Source organism: Ascaphus truei, chromosome 3, assembly GCF_040206685.1.
Source record: "Ascaphus truei isolate aAscTru1 chromosome 3, aAscTru1.hap1, whole genome shotgun sequence".
NCBI classification, from domain to species: Eukaryota; Metazoa; Chordata; class Amphibia; order Anura; family Ascaphidae; genus Ascaphus; species Ascaphus truei.
Genome location: NC_134485.1, coordinates 236,601,650 through 236,618,794, shown reverse-complemented (window position 1 = coordinate 236,618,794; position 17,145 = coordinate 236,601,650). Strand labels below are relative to the sequence as shown.

Here is a 17,145-nt window from a genome sequence, read left to right as displayed (position 1 = left end):
CCCCCTGGCTCTTTCGCGCGCCCCCCCCCTGGCTTTCTCGCGCGCCCTCCCCCTGGCTCTCTCGCGTGCCCTCCCCCTGGCTCTCTCGCGCGCCCTCCCCCTGGCTCTCTCGCGCGCCCTCCCCTTGGCTCTCTCGCGCGCCCTCCCTCTGGCTCTCGCGCGCCCTCCCCCTGGCTCTCTCGCGCGCCCTCCCCTTGACTCTCTCGCGCGCCCTCCCCCTGGCTCTCTCGCGCGCCCTCCCCTTGGCTCTCTCGCGCGCCCTCCCTCTGGCTCTCGCGCGCCCTCCCCCTGGCTCTCTCGCGCGCCCTCCCCTTGACTCTCTCGCGCGCCCTCCCCTTGGCTCTCTCGCGCGCCCTCCCCCTGGCTCTCTCGCGCGCCCTCCCCCTGCCTCTCTCGCGCGCCCTCCCCCTGGCTTTCTCTCGCCCAGTTTAGAAAAAAAGAACTGCATTTTATTTTTCATACTGAAGAAGTTGCTATTTAAAAAATGTGCTGAGTCCTTTAATCAAATACTGAAATGCCAAGCTAAAAGAAAGAATGTAATTATTGCTCTGTAATCTCCCCAGCCAGCTGATGACAGCCGGCACTTTGCTTTCCTCAGCGTGACTCCTAAAACGTAATTATTATTTTTTTTTAAGAAAGAGGCGTCTTGCAAAAGCTTTATTAGCAACATAAGAGTTTATCTTTAATGGGGCAACCCCATATAGTAGGCACGTATATATATATTTCAACGTATCCGTGTAATTTGTTTCCTTGGAAAGATTGAATCGCTCTTCGGGTAACAATTGGACTTTTATGTATCCTGCGAAAAAACAGTGTTTTCCTTTTCTTCAGGTGCGCAGAATTTATTGATCAGCTAGTTATGCTCATCTGTGTGACTAATGGGGGCATCATAATTACTCTACAAACAAAACAAAAACAGTTTGCCTGTAGATTTGAAGGCTGAAAAACTGTCACAAAGACAATCGATAAAGATTGTAAAAAAAAAAACAGCAGCTTTTTTATTTCAACATAAACATGTTAAAAGTTTAAAAATGTATTTATGCTTTATACATTTTTTTTTTATTGTGTCAATCGGCTACATTTGACCTATTAAAATGTTACCATCCTGCAGTCCCTTTGGTAAAAGGAGGGTGACTGCCCCATCACATTGTGCTGCCCAGAATGTGAAGTCAGGCGATTGTTACAAGAGAGGTTTATCCCTCCCAGCACACATTCTGAGCGGGGCGGGGACTGCTTGTTCTAACTGTGTTCATCCCAGTGGGCCAAGAATTCGTTGCTTTGCAGAATGTGTGAGGCCTCCCACTCATACTCCAATAGAGATGGGTGTTAAGTATAAATGCACTGAATGCTTCTTTTATTTTACTTTATCTGTTTGACGCCGATTGCCAAAGCAAACTGCTTAGGATCTGAGCACGCCTGTTGTAGGCTTCTTTGGGTATTGCTTGTGTTGCACAAAACTCTGGTCACTTGGTTATATACGTAATTAAGGGGACAGCCCCTCGGCACAACAAAGTGTCCTAATAGTAGTGATCTGTTTAAATCTGATGTCTACCTTAGAGGAGACTTGTACTTAGAAGAAATTGTTTGTCTGTTGTGTTGGCTGCACAAGCAGGATTCTCCTCGCCTGAAACTGTTTCCCCACACTCTAGAATTATACCTTTTGTAGCAAGATCCAACACCTAGAAGTATTTTTCCATTTATTTTTTAAGGTTAGTTTGTAAGCTTGGTGAGCTGAGACTTGGAATTGTTTTGCAAAGGAAACAACCCTCCCTACACACCCCTCCCTTATCTTTAGTGGTTCTCTGGTGATGGAGAATGGGATTAGGGCATAGGAAACACTTGATTGACCAATAATCCCCCATTCAGGATCCCTGGGAAAAGAAATCATGGTTAAAGAAGACCATTAAATTGTCATTCTTTACAAAATGTTACTTTACGGCGAGTACCAGGGAGTTCAAAGTGAAACCTTTTTTCAGTCCTAATATGTTCCAGTTTGAGTTTTAAATCTGATCCATTATAAATTTTGAATTCCATTAGGTCCCTGATCCTCAAAATGTTGCAAAGCTTTAGCATGCCTTTACTCCCATTTTTCTGAATGTAAGTGAAGGCATGCTAAAAACTTAGCACTATTTTGTGGATCTGGGCCTAAAAACCAGAAATATTTAATTTCACAGATTTGTAACTTCACCAATGAGATATAAACTTTTTCCACACTTAATATTCAAGGACTCCATTTCTACAGGCTAAGTACCACAAGATTGGCGTAAAGCAGATGTGGTGCCTATATTTAAAAAGGGAGCTAGATCACAACCGGGGAATTACAGACCTGTAAGCCTGACTTAAATCGTGGGGAAGCTACTTGAAGGTTTAGTACAGGATAATATTCAGGAATACCTCATGGAAAAACAAAATTATTAGTAACAGTCAGCATGGATTTAGGAAGGATAGGTCATGCCAAACTAACCTTATAAATTTCTTTGAGGAGGTAAGTAGGAATCTAGACCATGTTGATGTGGTCTACTTAGATTTTGCTAAGGCTTTTGATACGGACCCACACTAGGTTAGTGTACAAAATAAAGCAAATTGGACTCAGTAAAAATATTTGCACCTGGATTGAAAACTGGTTGAAGGACAGAGAACAGAGAGTTTTCATAAATGGAACTATTTCAGGTTGGGCTAAGGTCGTGAGTGGAGTACCTCAGTGATCGGTACTGGAACCCCTGCTTTTTAACTTGTTTATTAATGAACTTGAGGTTGGCATAGAAAGCAAAGTTTCCATCTTTGCTGATGACACTAAATTGTGTAAGATAGTAGAATCAGAGCAGGATGTAATTGCTCTCCAGAAGGACTTGGATAGACTTTGCCAGGTAAATTTCAGATGAGGTTTAATACAGTTAAAATGTAAGGTTTTGGGAAATAAGAATAAACAAGCGACTTACAAATAAAATGGGGATAAATTAGGGGAATCCTTGATGGAGAAGGATTTAGGAGTGCTTGTAGACAGCAGGCTTAGCAATAATGCCCAAAGTCAGGCAGTAGCTGCAAAGGCAAACAAGACCTTATCTTGCATTAAACGGGCAATGGATGGAAGGAAAGTAAAGATAATTATGCCCCTTTATAAAGCATTAGTAAGACCACACCTTGAATATGGAGTACAATTTGGGGCATCACTCCTTAGAAAATACATTATGGAACTAGAGAGTGCAGAGAAGAGCCACCAAATTAATAAAGGGGGTGGATAATCTGATTTATGAGAGGCTAGCGAAATTAGATTTGTTTACATTAGAAAGGAGGTGTCTAAGAGAGGATTTGATAACTATAAACAAATATATTTGTGGACAGTACAAGGAGCTTTCAAAAGAACTATTCATCCCAAGGGCAGTACAAAGGACTCTGGGCCATCCCTTAAGGCAGGGGGGCGCAAACTTTTTTCCCTGCGCCCCCCTGACGGCTGTCCCCTCGCTCCCGCGCCCCCTCCCCCAACCCCAACTTACTCGCGCTCCGGCGTAATGACGTCACGTTGCCATAGCAACGTGACGTCACATGACCTCGCAGCGTCATTTTGACGCCGCGTTGCCATGGCGCCGCAGGGAGGAAGCCGCCGGAGCCACGGTAAGTTAGGTTTACAGAGGCCCTGCAGCTCCCCCGGCACTTAATTTAAGTGCCTTCGGGAAGCGCGCGGGGCCTCTGTAAACCCCGCGCCCCCCGTCGGCAGTGTCGCGCCGCCCCTGGGGGTCGCGCCCCACGGTTTGCGCACCGCTGCCTTAAGGTTGTAGGAAAGGAGATTTCACCAGCAACAAAGGAAAGAGTTATTTACAGTAAGGGCAGTGAAAATGTGGAATTCATTACCCATGGAGACTGGGATGGCAGATTCAGTAGATATGTTCAAACAACGATTGGACATCTTTTTAGAAAGGAAAGGTATACAGGGATATACCTAATAAGTAATCACTGGAAGGATGTCAATTCAGGGAATAATCTGATTTGCCAATTCTTAGTCAGGAAGGAATTTATTTTTCCCCTTATGAGAGATTATTGGATGATATGACACTGGAGTTTTTTGTTTGCCTAACTCTGCATCAATAAGTAAGTATAGATATATTATATATCTGTTGTCTAAATTTAGCATAGGTTGAACTTGATGGACGTTTGTCTTTCTTCAACCTCATCTATGTAACTACTGTATGTAACTATGTAATATGTAACTGTAACATATTAGTGGACTGTCTATTACTAAATACGTATCTTGTATCGGAGATCAAACTAAAGAAGCTGTGCACTCCCATTTCCTTCTCATTTCTGGTGATAAAAACAGATGAGATCTGGAGTATTTATTTGTCTTGTCTATTCAATGGCAATGTAACCCCTCAAAGTAAGCTAAGCAACTCCATTGAAAACTGTTTGAAACTTGTGTGTCTGACGTTGATGTCCCAGAGGATTAGCTAAAGCCCTCAGAAAGAGTTCTAGGCTTTATGAATGGAAAACTATTTCTGTAGATTATGTATTGTTACTGTAAAAAAAAGAGGATGATTGTCATGAGCGTATTTGGTTGCATAATGTCCTATGCAAACTATCCCTTCTGGTATTGCTTGTAAACTAAAAAAAATGACCTAGTAAGACGGTCATATAATTGTTCCTATACAAGACATCGAAAACATGATCGTGGTAAAAATCTCAAACATTAATATTAGATTTTATTTATAGGGTGTTAATATTTTCTGGTAAGGACAAGACAAACCTAATATATGTACAACTTAAATCATAATGAAACATTAGGTAATTAGGTCACTGCTCTGAGACACAATCTAAAATGGGAGGGGGGCGTGATGACAAGGATAGGAGGCATTGTAAGGGCACTCGGTATGGTATTAATTGTAGGCGTTAGGAGGGTGCTGGTCCTCTTTTTCAAGAGGTGGGTTTTGAGGAAACATTGAAAGAGTGATGGTCAGTGGTAAGACGATGCACTATTGGGGGGCAGCCCTGGAGAAGTCTTTGAAGCGGGAATGAGAGGAAGTAATGAGGGAGGAGGAGAGCCGCAAGTCATGAACCGAGCGGAGACTGCATGTGGGAGAGTACTTGGGTCACATGACTCCATGTGTCATGGAAAGCTGTGTAGATGAGAACCAGAGCCTTAAATTTGATTCTGCTGGGTATAGGTAGCAAGCGTAGGGATTTGAACAGTGAAGCAGGAGACATAGAATGTTTGTTGAGGTGGATGAGTTTCTCTACACAGGCCATGTTCAGTAGAAGGATGAGAGATGTGCTGCGTATGTTTCAACCATCTTCTTAGAAACTACATTTCATGAATAAAACACTTGTTTGAAATAAACTATTAATACATTTTAATGTTAATATTAGAAAACAGAAAAAGTGAGTCCTGAATCAGAGGCTCCACTTTCTGATATTAAGTTATACGTGGAGCATCAGAATCCTTTGTTCCAGTAGGGCCGTACATTATTTTCCATATCTACTAAGCAGTGGTAAGCCATTGTGAATGGGCCATAAGGTGCCTGGTGGCTTGGCACTGTTCAGTAAATATGACACTTTGGGGCCGATTCACTAAGATCCAATGTGTGGTATCGCCTCCTTACCAGACATTAAATACCATTGATATGAATGGCAGGAAACGCTGGATCAGGTATGATACCCTACATCAGACCTTAGTAAATCCTGGCGTCTGTGTCTATATCAGAAGTAGTTACAACTCCAGACTGGCTCTCAAAAACGTATGCCATATAGTTCTAATATCTCTATTCATTGTTCAATTTACTTTTGACCAACGCTGTAGTTGAACCATGCTGGCTCGTGTTTTTCATGGGTTTTACTTTGTGTTCTATTCAGACCAAGTCAGAACCTGTTGTGTTTGTTTAGTGTTCTAGAAGAAGCTGAACTGCTCAGTGCAATTTTGTGCTAAAAATCCTAACACAGCAGGTTAATTCAACCACTGCTCTGGGGCCTGTTTGAATGTTTTTGGGATGTCGTTTTTTTGTTTTCAAGGCGCAATCCCTCTCATTTGTATGTTCATTTGCTAGTTTGATGTACAGGTTATACAGTAGTAAGCTAAAATTAAAGTAGGGATGAAGCCATTGCACTTCCCAAATTTCCCAACTGTTACTTCAAACTTATGACTCCTATTGTTTTCTTTGTGGTAATTCCAGTCTAGGGAGCAGATAAAGGAGCACCTGTGGAAGGACCATTTTGCAGAATACGGGAGAACTGTATGCATGTTCCGCACAGAAAAGATCCGAAAGCTTGTTGCCATGGGAATACCTGAATCATTACGGGGAGAACTGTGGCTGATTTTCTCAGGTGATCATTGCGATGGCAACGTCTGTGACATAGTATGCTCAGGGTAGGGCATTAACTGGTAACTACTGCACTGTCTGAAAGAGTTAAAGCCTTTGGTTAGCCAGATAGAGCACAGTTGGGTGTGATTGAATAACACAGGATGTGAGATGTGTTAAGCATAACATTGTATTGCTCCTCCAGTGTTGTCTAATGAATATAGTTCATCTGATATCTACTTGCACTGTGCTGATGTGGGGGCCTCCGCTCACGCAAACCTCCTCCTTGCCTTTCGCCTTTGTCATCAGACGCAGTGACGGACCTCTCCTCACATCCGGGTTACTACAGTAAGCTGGTGGAGGAGTCAATGGGCAGGTGCTGCATGGCGACAGAGGAGATAGAACGAGATCTGCACCGCTCTCTCCCCGAGCATCCTGCCTTCCAAAGCGAGACCGGCATCGCAGCTCTGCGGAGAGTTCTGACTGCCTATGCACACAGAAATCCGAAGATAGGATACTGCCAGGTAAAGTCATTGCAGAGAGGACTTTTAGCCCTGTAAAACCACGGGGTAATCCGCGTGCCTATATGCGGTAATAAGAAGTTTTCCATTTATTTCCAAAACGTTCATGACAAGTTGCCATTCTGATTTTTACGATTATGAATGGCAGCAGCCATTTTTAATTCAAGCTGACTACATTTTTTTTAAATAACTGTACAATTTAAAATGAATGAGCTCCACAGTGGTAATATGTGTGTGTGTATATTATTTGTTAATTTTTTTTACATGCAGAGAAGATTGCGACTGTGGGGTTTATTTGACATCACTGTATGCCACAGTGTAGTGCAAAGGGGATGCAAGTTAGTAACTTTTATTATAAGTAACCGAGGGCAAATTGTGAAAGTAAATAAATAGGGAAATCCCTGCATGCAGAAGGTTGCAAACAGCTACTTTAGTTAATCTCCTGTTCTGTAGGACAGGGGTGCTCAACTCCAGTCCTCAAGACCCCCCAACAGGTCAGGTTTTAAGAATATCCCAGCTTCAGCACAGGTGGCTCAATCAGTGGCTCGGTTGAAGACTGAGCCACCTGTGCTGAAGCAGGGATATCCTGAAAATCTGACCTGTTGGGGGGGGTTCATGAGGCCTGGAGTTGAGCACCAGTGCTGTAGGTGAGCAGCTCCTTGTACTTGAATCCCCTCTAAATCGTTACTTTATCTTGATGTATGAGGCAAGGATTATATACAATCTCCCCTTTCACGTGTCACTTATAAATTAAACTCCTGTCTTTTTCGTTAGGCCTGTTGAGACTTGACCAGGATAGCTGAGAATCGTATTTCCATCGATTTTCATGTCTTCTGAAGTTGTACTGTTGAACAATATCACTGCTTAGGGTTAACCATGAAATGCATGTATATGGCTTTAGTATAAATATGTAAGGTTCAAAAACTGTAATTTAAAGGACTACAGGATTGTTTTGCTGGTTCAGAAATGGGGTTCGGAAATCCTAGATCACATTTTGCAGGTATCGTTGAGCGTATTGCAGATAAGTACCTTTTTGGCTGCATCTGAACTCGCTCCAAGCGGCTACTTGTTGTTATATTTATTATGGTGATGGCTAAACTGATTGTTCTGATGCTTTGTATCCATTAATAATAATAAAAACAAACAAACAGATGTACTGTATATAATAAAATGATTTCTCTCCAGAGCGAAGGGCAATATGCTGTATCCATGTAATTGCAATGTCCTTTAGTCCCGGAGAACGTGTGGAAACTATTGCTGGCCCTCTCCTGTATGAAAGTGGTAACTGTTTCTGAAAATCTCAAACAATTGAGTTATTGGCAAAGCCTTCTTCAGCCTCTCGAAATATACACCAGAAATTATGCATTTATTTCTTAACGTGCTACATTTTATTAATAATAAAGCTGATATAGAAATATGCATCCCTATGAAGACTTTACACTTCTCGTGTTTGATATTTTGAGCAACCATCTACCGTTTTATACACAATAAAGGAATCGTCCATTGATCTAGTAAAGATTCTTAGTAAATGCATTGAATGACAATGTTACCCAGTGACTGTATTTAACTGTTGCCTGTAAATTCTCCTTTCAGTCCATGAACATTTTGACTTCCGTCTTACTACTGTATGCCAAAGAGGAGGAGGCCTTTTGGTTATTGGTGGCTGTGTGTGAAAGGATGCTTCCTGATTACTTCAATCACAGGGTTATTGGTAAGTTTCTAATATCCTTATTGAATATTTTCATTACTGTAAAAGCCATGAGCCACTGGCCATCCTCTGCTTAAGGGATTCATTACATTGTTAGCTTTTTACATTGATGATATCTCTGCATTAGCAGTGCTGAATCTAAGCACGTGTCCTTGTTTTTATACCTCCCATTCAAATACATTTTCTTGGCGTCATAGAAGAGTCACCCAGGACTAGCTGCGTCTGTCACGGTTAAACCGCAACGAAGGGACTCCTAGTTCTAAGAAATCGTTTCTGATATGATAAATTTGGGCAGTCATGAATTCTTATACATTGTTGAATTCTTTGTATGTATACCCCAGTGTGAATTACATAACTGTACACTACATAATGAAATAATAAACTGATATTTTTCAGTACTTGGCTGAAGATATATTTTAGCTTCTAAGATTTTAACAGGCACATCCACATTGAGTTGGGCCTCCTATAGAGTCAAAATGCTTGGGTTTGGAGAGTTGGCAAATTCTTGGTGGAAAGACACCCTAAACTGAAAAGTAATTTTGGCCACTCTTACACTTTAATATTCGTTGGAGTAGGTATTGGATGTGTTTACAGCAACACGTTCGAACTTCATTAACAACTTGGAAAAACTGAAAAATGGCTAGAGACCTTACATATAGAATACTTGGAGTTTCTCAGGTTTAGTAGTCCTAATAACTTGGAAAAGGTTTAACTATGGTCTAATACAAGGTATCACTGCGTACTCAAAGTATAAGTCCTTCATAGATTAGTTGTGATTGTGGACTTGATCTGACGAAGAGACCGTGGTGATTTTAAATGTCATTTGATATGTTTGTCAAACACAATATTGTTATTGTAATAAATAATACAACCTACTAAAAAAAAGCTGAACATTTGATTGATTTATAAAACTTCCAAAATTGTTATTCTATATGGTTCATGAAATTAACATTTAGAAGTGTTCAGCATTTTTACCTTTCCACAAATACGAAGCACTGTATTTTAAGTAATTATAAGCAGGATTCAAGTCGTTTGAAAGGAGGTAAAGTGGAACCATTTTATGCTTATCTGTCTGTCTTTACCTTCCTCCACATTGGTCACATTCCTTGCAGGGGCTCAGGTTGACCAATCGGTCTTTGAAGAACTTATAAAAGAGCGACTTCCTGAGCTGGCTGAACATATCACTGATCTATCCACGCTGGCTTCCATATCCCTGTCCTGGTTTCTCACCCTCTTCATCAGTATCATGCAGCTTGAGAGCGCTGTGAATGTTGTAGACTGTTTCTTCTACGATGGCATCAAGGCCATTTTCCAGCTGGGTTTGGCAGTTCTCGAGGCCACAGCAGTGGAGCTCTGTGACAGCAAAGACGATGGTCAGGCTCTCATGATCCTGAGCAGGTATTCATGTGCTAGTTCTCTTTGTTCTCAGCCCATAAAGTAACGCTGCTTGTATTAATGTCTAGTTACCTAAATCATTTGACTTTCTTCAAACAAAAATGTGGTTGATGTTGCAAATCTTCTCAACAGATTTAAATTATCTAATTATACAGTAGACGTAACAAAATTGGAATAAAAGATATCCTGTGCACAGCGCTTAGGAATGTATTTATTTACTAAGAATTGCTACTCCTTATATAGGACCCCTTATACGCTAGAAGACATCTTAGAGCAGCGGTGCGCAAACTGGAGGGCGCGACCCCCAGGGGGGGCACGAGACTGCCTGCGGGTGGGCGCGCGGCTTTCAGAGGCCCCACGCGCTTCCCTAACGCATTTAAATTAAGTGCCGGTGGGAGCTGCAGGACCTCTGTAAACCTTTACTTACCTTGGCTCCACATGCGTCGCCTTGGCAACGCTGCGTCAAATGACGCCGCAAGGTCATGTGTCATGACGCCGGAGCCGAGGTAAGTGGGGTTGAGGGGGGGCGCGGGGGTAAGGTGACCACTGGCAGCTGCTTGGTCTGCAGCTTTAAATGAATAGGCAATAAAACGCAATATTTACTAAGATGTCACTCTATAAGACATCATTTTTGCTGGGAGAATTGGCTGGAAGGACCCATATTTACTACGCTATGCTGGAAGGTGATTTACGGACTAGCAAAACTTTGTAAATGTGGCCCTTACGGAGCTATATACAACATAAAATTCTTATTAAAGACCTTCCTTTGCACAGGTTTCTGGAACATGTTAGAAATGAAGAAAGCCCCTTGCCACCAATTGGAAACGTCCAGGCTGTACTCAACAACGACCAGGAGGTCTATCCAGTGACCGACATAGCAGATCTAATTAGAGATTCATATGAGGTATGGCAATTAGATTATATTGCTATGGACTAGATGGAAACTACAGCAAAGGGAGCATTAGATGTCACAATAGTTTGCCAAGGTTTATACTGCCAGCTGAAGACACGGTGGGGCAGTTTCAACGCGGCTGATTTGGTCATTCCTGCTGTTGGCAAGAATGGGAGTTAATGCTGGAGTGGGTGCGCTAACCCATACCAGCACTTAATAAATCTGTGCCCCTAATGCCTCCTCATTTGCTCTGTATTCGTTTTCTCACATCAGTCAGCTAGTACATCTCTTGATCACATCCCTGTATCTGCTGTCACTTCTACATGCCATTTCTGCTCCTTTTTACAAGATGGGACGGTGCCTAGAAGGGACTTGACGTCTATTTGTACTGTATTCATGACATTGACAGATTAAAAGTATATTCTCTTTTATCCATTATTTGCCAAACATTACAGAATAATTTAGCGGGCTTGTAGGCGAGTGTTGTATTAAGAAAGGGGCAGTGTTGTATTCCACCAAACAAAACAATGAATTCCTGTCATGAAAAAGTGTCGGCTGTTTGACATCTGATGGGAAGATGCATCTTGCCCCTCACCAATTGTTTCTGCTCTTTCCTAAAAGCTGTGAAGTTTGTTCGGCGAATATAATTAAATGTGTACTCATTGAATGCCCTTTTACTGATATTCATATTGCCCTTACTAAATATTCATGTGATAACGCAAAATGTACCACTTTTATCTTAAACCATGAACTAGATGTGCACATTTTGCTTAGTTTTGTACACAGTACGAATTATGAGTTCCCAAACGTTGAGCGGGAACTCAGATTTTCCGGCGTGACCCTTTGTGTTCCATTCCAGAAATTTGGCAATAACTCAGTGGAACAGATTGAGCACTTGCGTTGTAAGCACAGGATACGTGTACTGCAAAACCACGAGGAAACTACAAAGCAAAATGTGGTGAGTACGGGTTTACCCCCTGTATGTTGGCACACAGAAATTATTACCCCCAACTGCATTGTAGGTTTGCAGATATTATGAAGGGGCCTGATAAAATAATCCAAAGGAGTGAAAGCTGAGGTGTGTTGTTTTTGTATTACTTTTTTTTTTTTCAATATGCAAACTCCCCGCAATCATGTAAGGAGAAAAAATATCATGCAAATGTGCAACAAAGTAATAATTAAGTAATAATCCTTGAAGAACAGGGCATTACTGGCCAATAATGCCCAGGCTGGAAGAGTTGAAGGCCTGGGGCGAAGCAGATTGACTTTAACCCAGACAGGGCATTATTGACCAGTAATGCCCTGTTCTGAGGGGATTATTACTATTATAGGCTAAATGTAGGCTTATTTTTTTTTATTTTTTTACACTTTTCATAAAAGACACTATGATAGTCATATTGATTTTTATCAGCAAGATTGTCCACATTCTTATGTTTTTACTGCAAGTTCATTAAAAGGAAATTGTACATACACACACACGGCCGTCCCCCTTCTATACACGCAAACACACTCTCTGCAGTCCCCCCTAAACATTCTGCAGCCCCCCTCCTCTTCACCCACAAAACACACTGCAGCCCTCCTCCATCCTCAACACTCACAAAACACACAGCAGCCCCCCCTCTACACCCACAAAACACACACTGCAGCCCCCTCCACTGCATGCAAACACACACAAAACTGCATGCAAACACACACACCAAAACACACTCTGCAGCCCTCCTCCACCCTCTACACCCACTGCAGCCCCCTCTACACCCACAAAACACACTGCAGACACACCCACCAACAAAACAGTATGCTGCCCCCTCTACCTCCTCAAAACACACACACCAGCAGCCCCCACTCTACACCCACTGCAGTGCCCCTGTAAACCCACACACTACAGACACACACAAAACACTTTGCACCCCTCCCACCCACAAAACACACACTGAAGTCACGACACACAAACCAACAAAACAGACTCTGCCACTGCTACATCCACAAAACACACCAGCAGTCCACTCCCTTCACCCACTGCAGCCCCCTGTAAACCCACACCCTGCACACACACATCAACAAAACACTCTGCACCACTCCACCACGAACAAAACACACACTGAAGACACACAAACACACACAAACACTGCAGCCCCCCTCTACACCCACAAAACGCACACACAGCAGACACATATCAACAAAACAGACTCTGCTACCCTCTCTACACCCACAAAACACACACCAACAAAAGACACACACACACACCAATAAAACACTGCTGGCCCCCTTTACACCCACAAAACACACAACAGACAGACAAACCTTTCCCCCCACTCTCCTGTGAGGAGCTCTCTGCAGGCAGGGTGGGGGTGGGGGTGGAGTCGGTGCCTTGCTGCTGCCTTCTGTCCAATCACCTCCCCTGTCTGAGAGCTAATTTCACTGTTTGTGAATGAGAACTGAAAGCTGATTAACTGAAAAACTTGGCAGGGTGCCAAAAATTCCGGCCCATTACTGATTGGCTAAAATTCTGGCCATTATCCAATCAGAGAGCAGGGATTTCAATAATGCCCGGAATTTACCATCTTTAGCCTATAATGTGGGTTATAGGTCGTTTAAATGCCCACTCACGTGGTGGAAAAAGTATTCATCCATTTGTCATCTGAGAGACCGAAGCTAACCGAGTGCGACCGGGACGCCGTCACCTCTAGACCCACAGTGGTCCAAACGCTGTTTTTTTTAATCTTGGAGCATGTGAGTTGTAAGGGCTCACTGCTCAATTGTATGTACCATGTCCACCTCTTCTTCTGTTTTATAATTCGGTGAGTTCCAGCTACGCCAGCTCATGATCCAGACCAGATTTAATCTGACAAAAGCTTAAATACTTTTTCCACCACGTGAGTGGGCATTTAAACGACCTATAACCCACATTATTACTTTGTTACACATTTGCACTGTGCTATTTTTTCTTTCTTTACGTGGTTGCGGGGAGTTTGCGCTTTGATCTTTTTTGTGACGTCTACATGTGGGTTGTTGAGAAACAGCCACCAACTAGCTGCATGTCTCCTACATGGTAATATAAACACTTGTATATTTCTTCACTAAGACAGTGTTTTATATATATCCAAATAGGTGTTTGGGTTTGCGCTTTTTTTCTTGTTACACATTTCCTTTTTTTTTTTTTTGCAATATGCAGTAAAGCAGGTAATATAGAACAATGAACCAATCACTGTGTGTTACCGTTACGCCGGACCCAAAATGTCACTTTCTACTTAACTGCAGATTGATTTTGTTGGTGTTTACAAATAGTATTTCTTGGACTGCCACTTTGCACCTAGGTTTCAATTAGGCCTTCTGCAGTGTGTGGGGCAGTATGTAATATATAAAAGATTGCTGTTGATATTCTGCAATTGAATCTTCTTGGCCATCTGTATCTGTGTGTCTATATCTCAAATTGAAAGTGGTGACTCATACAAGTGGAAGCCTCAGAGCATACATCTCTATTAATCACACTGCGCCTCAAGAGCACAAAGTGACAATTCTTCTTCAACCACCAGAGCTGTCACCACCTCAGATGATAAAGAGGCCTGCAACAAATACCTTAAAATATAAAGTACAGTATTGGTACTTTATAACTGACTTTATGCGAACATGTTATAATTCATCTTTAGCCGCAATATTTTCTTCAATCAGTTGATCTCCAATGTCCTTTCAAATATTGTGTAAGATCAGATATGACAGTTACACGTATTAGAACACAAAATGTACTTGTAGCTTTTTACATAATTGTGTTACAGACGTGTGTGTGTGTGTGTGTATATGTATATAAATATATATATATATATAAATATATATATATATATATATATATATATATACAGTGTTCGACAAACCTATACATTTGCTCGCCCCGGGCGAGTGGATTTAACCCCCGGGCGAGTAAATATTGGCCCAAGCAGCACACGTTTGGTACTAGGTGGCGAGTAGATTTTTTTGTGTGGCGAGTAGATTTTTTGGTGATTTGTCAACCACTGTATATATATATATATATATATATATATATATATATATATATATATATATATATATATATATATATATATATATATATATATATATATATATATATATATATATATATATATATATATATATATACATACACACACACTGGTTGACAAATCACCAAAAAATCTACTCGCCACACAAAAAAATCTACTCGCCACCTAGTACCAAACATGTGCTGCTTGGGCCAATATTTAGTCGCCCGGGGGTTAAATCCACTCGCCCGGGGCGAGCAAATGTATAGGTTTGTCGAACACTGTGTGTGTGTGTATATATATATATATATATATATATATATATATATATATATATATATATATATATATATATATATATATATATATATATATATATATATATATATATATATATATATATATATATATATATATACACACATATATATATATATATATATATACACACACACATATATATATATATATATATATATATATATATACACACACACACATATTTGTATGTATGTATGTATATCCTTTTTATATAGGGCCCACAGCTGTACTTGGTGCTTTACAAGAGAGACAATACATTACAGTATAGTACAAGAAGTGATACAAGTAAAATCAGACAATAGAAAAGGAAATCCCTGCCCCACAGAGCTCACAATATAAATAGCACCGAATGGCTGGATACAATACTGGTTTTGTGTGATTTTGTGATTTTTATCGCTTTCCGGTCTCTTTATGTTTAGCTCCGAGTTGTTGCACCCGACGTTTCTTTCCTTCATGAAGATTTAGAAGAGCTGTATGACTTGTTTAAGGTGAGACATGGTTAGGAAGGGGAAATTCCTTCCTAAAATCACTTACAATTGCCTTATACTGGACAGTGAAATAGAATAGTTCTTAGTGTTAGCATGGCTGTTGAAATATTGCAAGTAATAGTGTAATTTTCACCTTCTGTGTAAGGTGTGCACAGCTAAAGTATCAAGGGATATTTCATCGGAGACAGAAATAACCTACAGGCTATTGACTCTGCTGGTGTACAGTATGTGGCCCACATCACATTGCTGCTAATGGTTTTGTTACTGTATTTTATTTTTGTATATATTGTATGGCAGGGGTGCGCAAGCTTGTCCCCGTGCGCACCCCTGCCTGCTCTCCTCAGCTTCTCGTGTCTCTCTGGTTGGCACAGTATATAGATATGGACATAGGGAGAGACCCCCAGTTTGATTGGAGGGAGTCTGTGCTTGGATCTTTAGTTTTTTTCTTTCTCTGGTTTTCATTATTATTGTGGCCACGCCTTCTCTTTTTCAGAGAGAGCATCTCACCAGCTGTTATTGGGAACAGACTTCCCCAGCGCTTGAACGCCACGACCCCAGCAGGCCCTATGCTGAACAGTACAAGATTGACAGCCGGCAGTTCACGAACCTCTTCAGACTGGCCTCGCCCTGGGTGTGCAGCGCGCACACAGAGGTTCTAACAGAGAGGGTATTCCGTCTGCTGGACGAGAATCTGGACAATCTTATCGAGTTCAAAGCGTTTGCCTGGTGTTTAGGTGAATAATTATCTGTTGAGAAATCTAATTGCGGATGTCATCTGCATCGTTAATGGAGATTTGTATTCCCCCCCACCCCCCAGAGTTTATAAGATGAAACACATGACCAAGTATTAATAAGCAAAGTCTAGATCAGGGGTGTGCAAACTTTTCACCCTGCACTCACTTGCCTGCTCACCCTCTGCTCGCGCCTCTCCCACCCTGCTCGGCTCCGGCATCAAATGACGCCGCCGCAGGTCATGTGACGTCACGTGCATGGGTTACCATGACGACGCTTCACTGGAAGCCAAGGTAAGCGAGTTACAGAGGCCTTGCACGGTCCCTCTGCATTTAGTTTAAATGCCTTGGGAGAAAGTGCGGGACCTCTGCAACCGCCCGTGCCCCCCCCCCCCTCCTTCCCCCTCCCACAAGGAAATCTCATGCCCCCCGTTTGTGCCCCCCTGGTCTAGATGACCTGTTCAGTGCCAGAGAGGCCTGTAAAGGCGCAACCCCTCCCTACCTGGGACTGAGTGAGTTAAAACAGAAGTAACATGCGTGTGATTTGTGGGTTGTGTATAGTATGTCGCAGAGAAGTTGGCATGCACCAACTGGGAGATGGAAGAGGAGCTGTCTACCTGTCCTTTATTTCCTGGGAGTTTTAAATCAGACTAATCCTAATCGGTCAGTTTGAGCTAATTGACTACGCTGGTAACCCTTGTTCGCTATGCCATGTGCTGCAGAAGACTTCAGCTCTAATGAATAGGACGAATATCTTCTCCAGCATCAAAGTAGCAAGCACCAGGTTTC

At 41.9% G+C, this 17,145-nt stretch overlaps 1 protein-coding gene across 2 annotated transcripts in view; it reads left to right on the top strand.

Moving 5' to 3' along the window:
- TBC1D8 (TBC1 domain family member 8) overlaps positions 1–17,145 on the top strand; it is a 102,321-nt gene that overhangs the window by 73,938 nt on the left and 11,238 nt on the right. For both annotated transcript variants that reach the window (XM_075590395.1, XM_075590396.1), the window contains exons 10-17: positions 6,159–6,309; positions 6,594–6,808; positions 8,399–8,516; positions 9,626–9,911; positions 10,683–10,812; positions 11,660–11,758; positions 15,557–15,625; positions 16,119–16,359. In XM_075590395.1, coding sequence (XP_075446510.1) covers positions 6,159–6,309; positions 6,594–6,808; positions 8,399–8,516; positions 9,626–9,911; positions 10,683–10,812; positions 11,660–11,758; positions 15,557–15,625; positions 16,119–16,359 — 1,309 coding nt within the window. The remainder of the gene's footprint in view (positions 1–6,158; positions 6,310–6,593; positions 6,809–8,398; positions 8,517–9,625; positions 9,912–10,682; positions 10,813–11,659; positions 11,759–15,556; positions 15,626–16,118; positions 16,360–17,145) is intronic.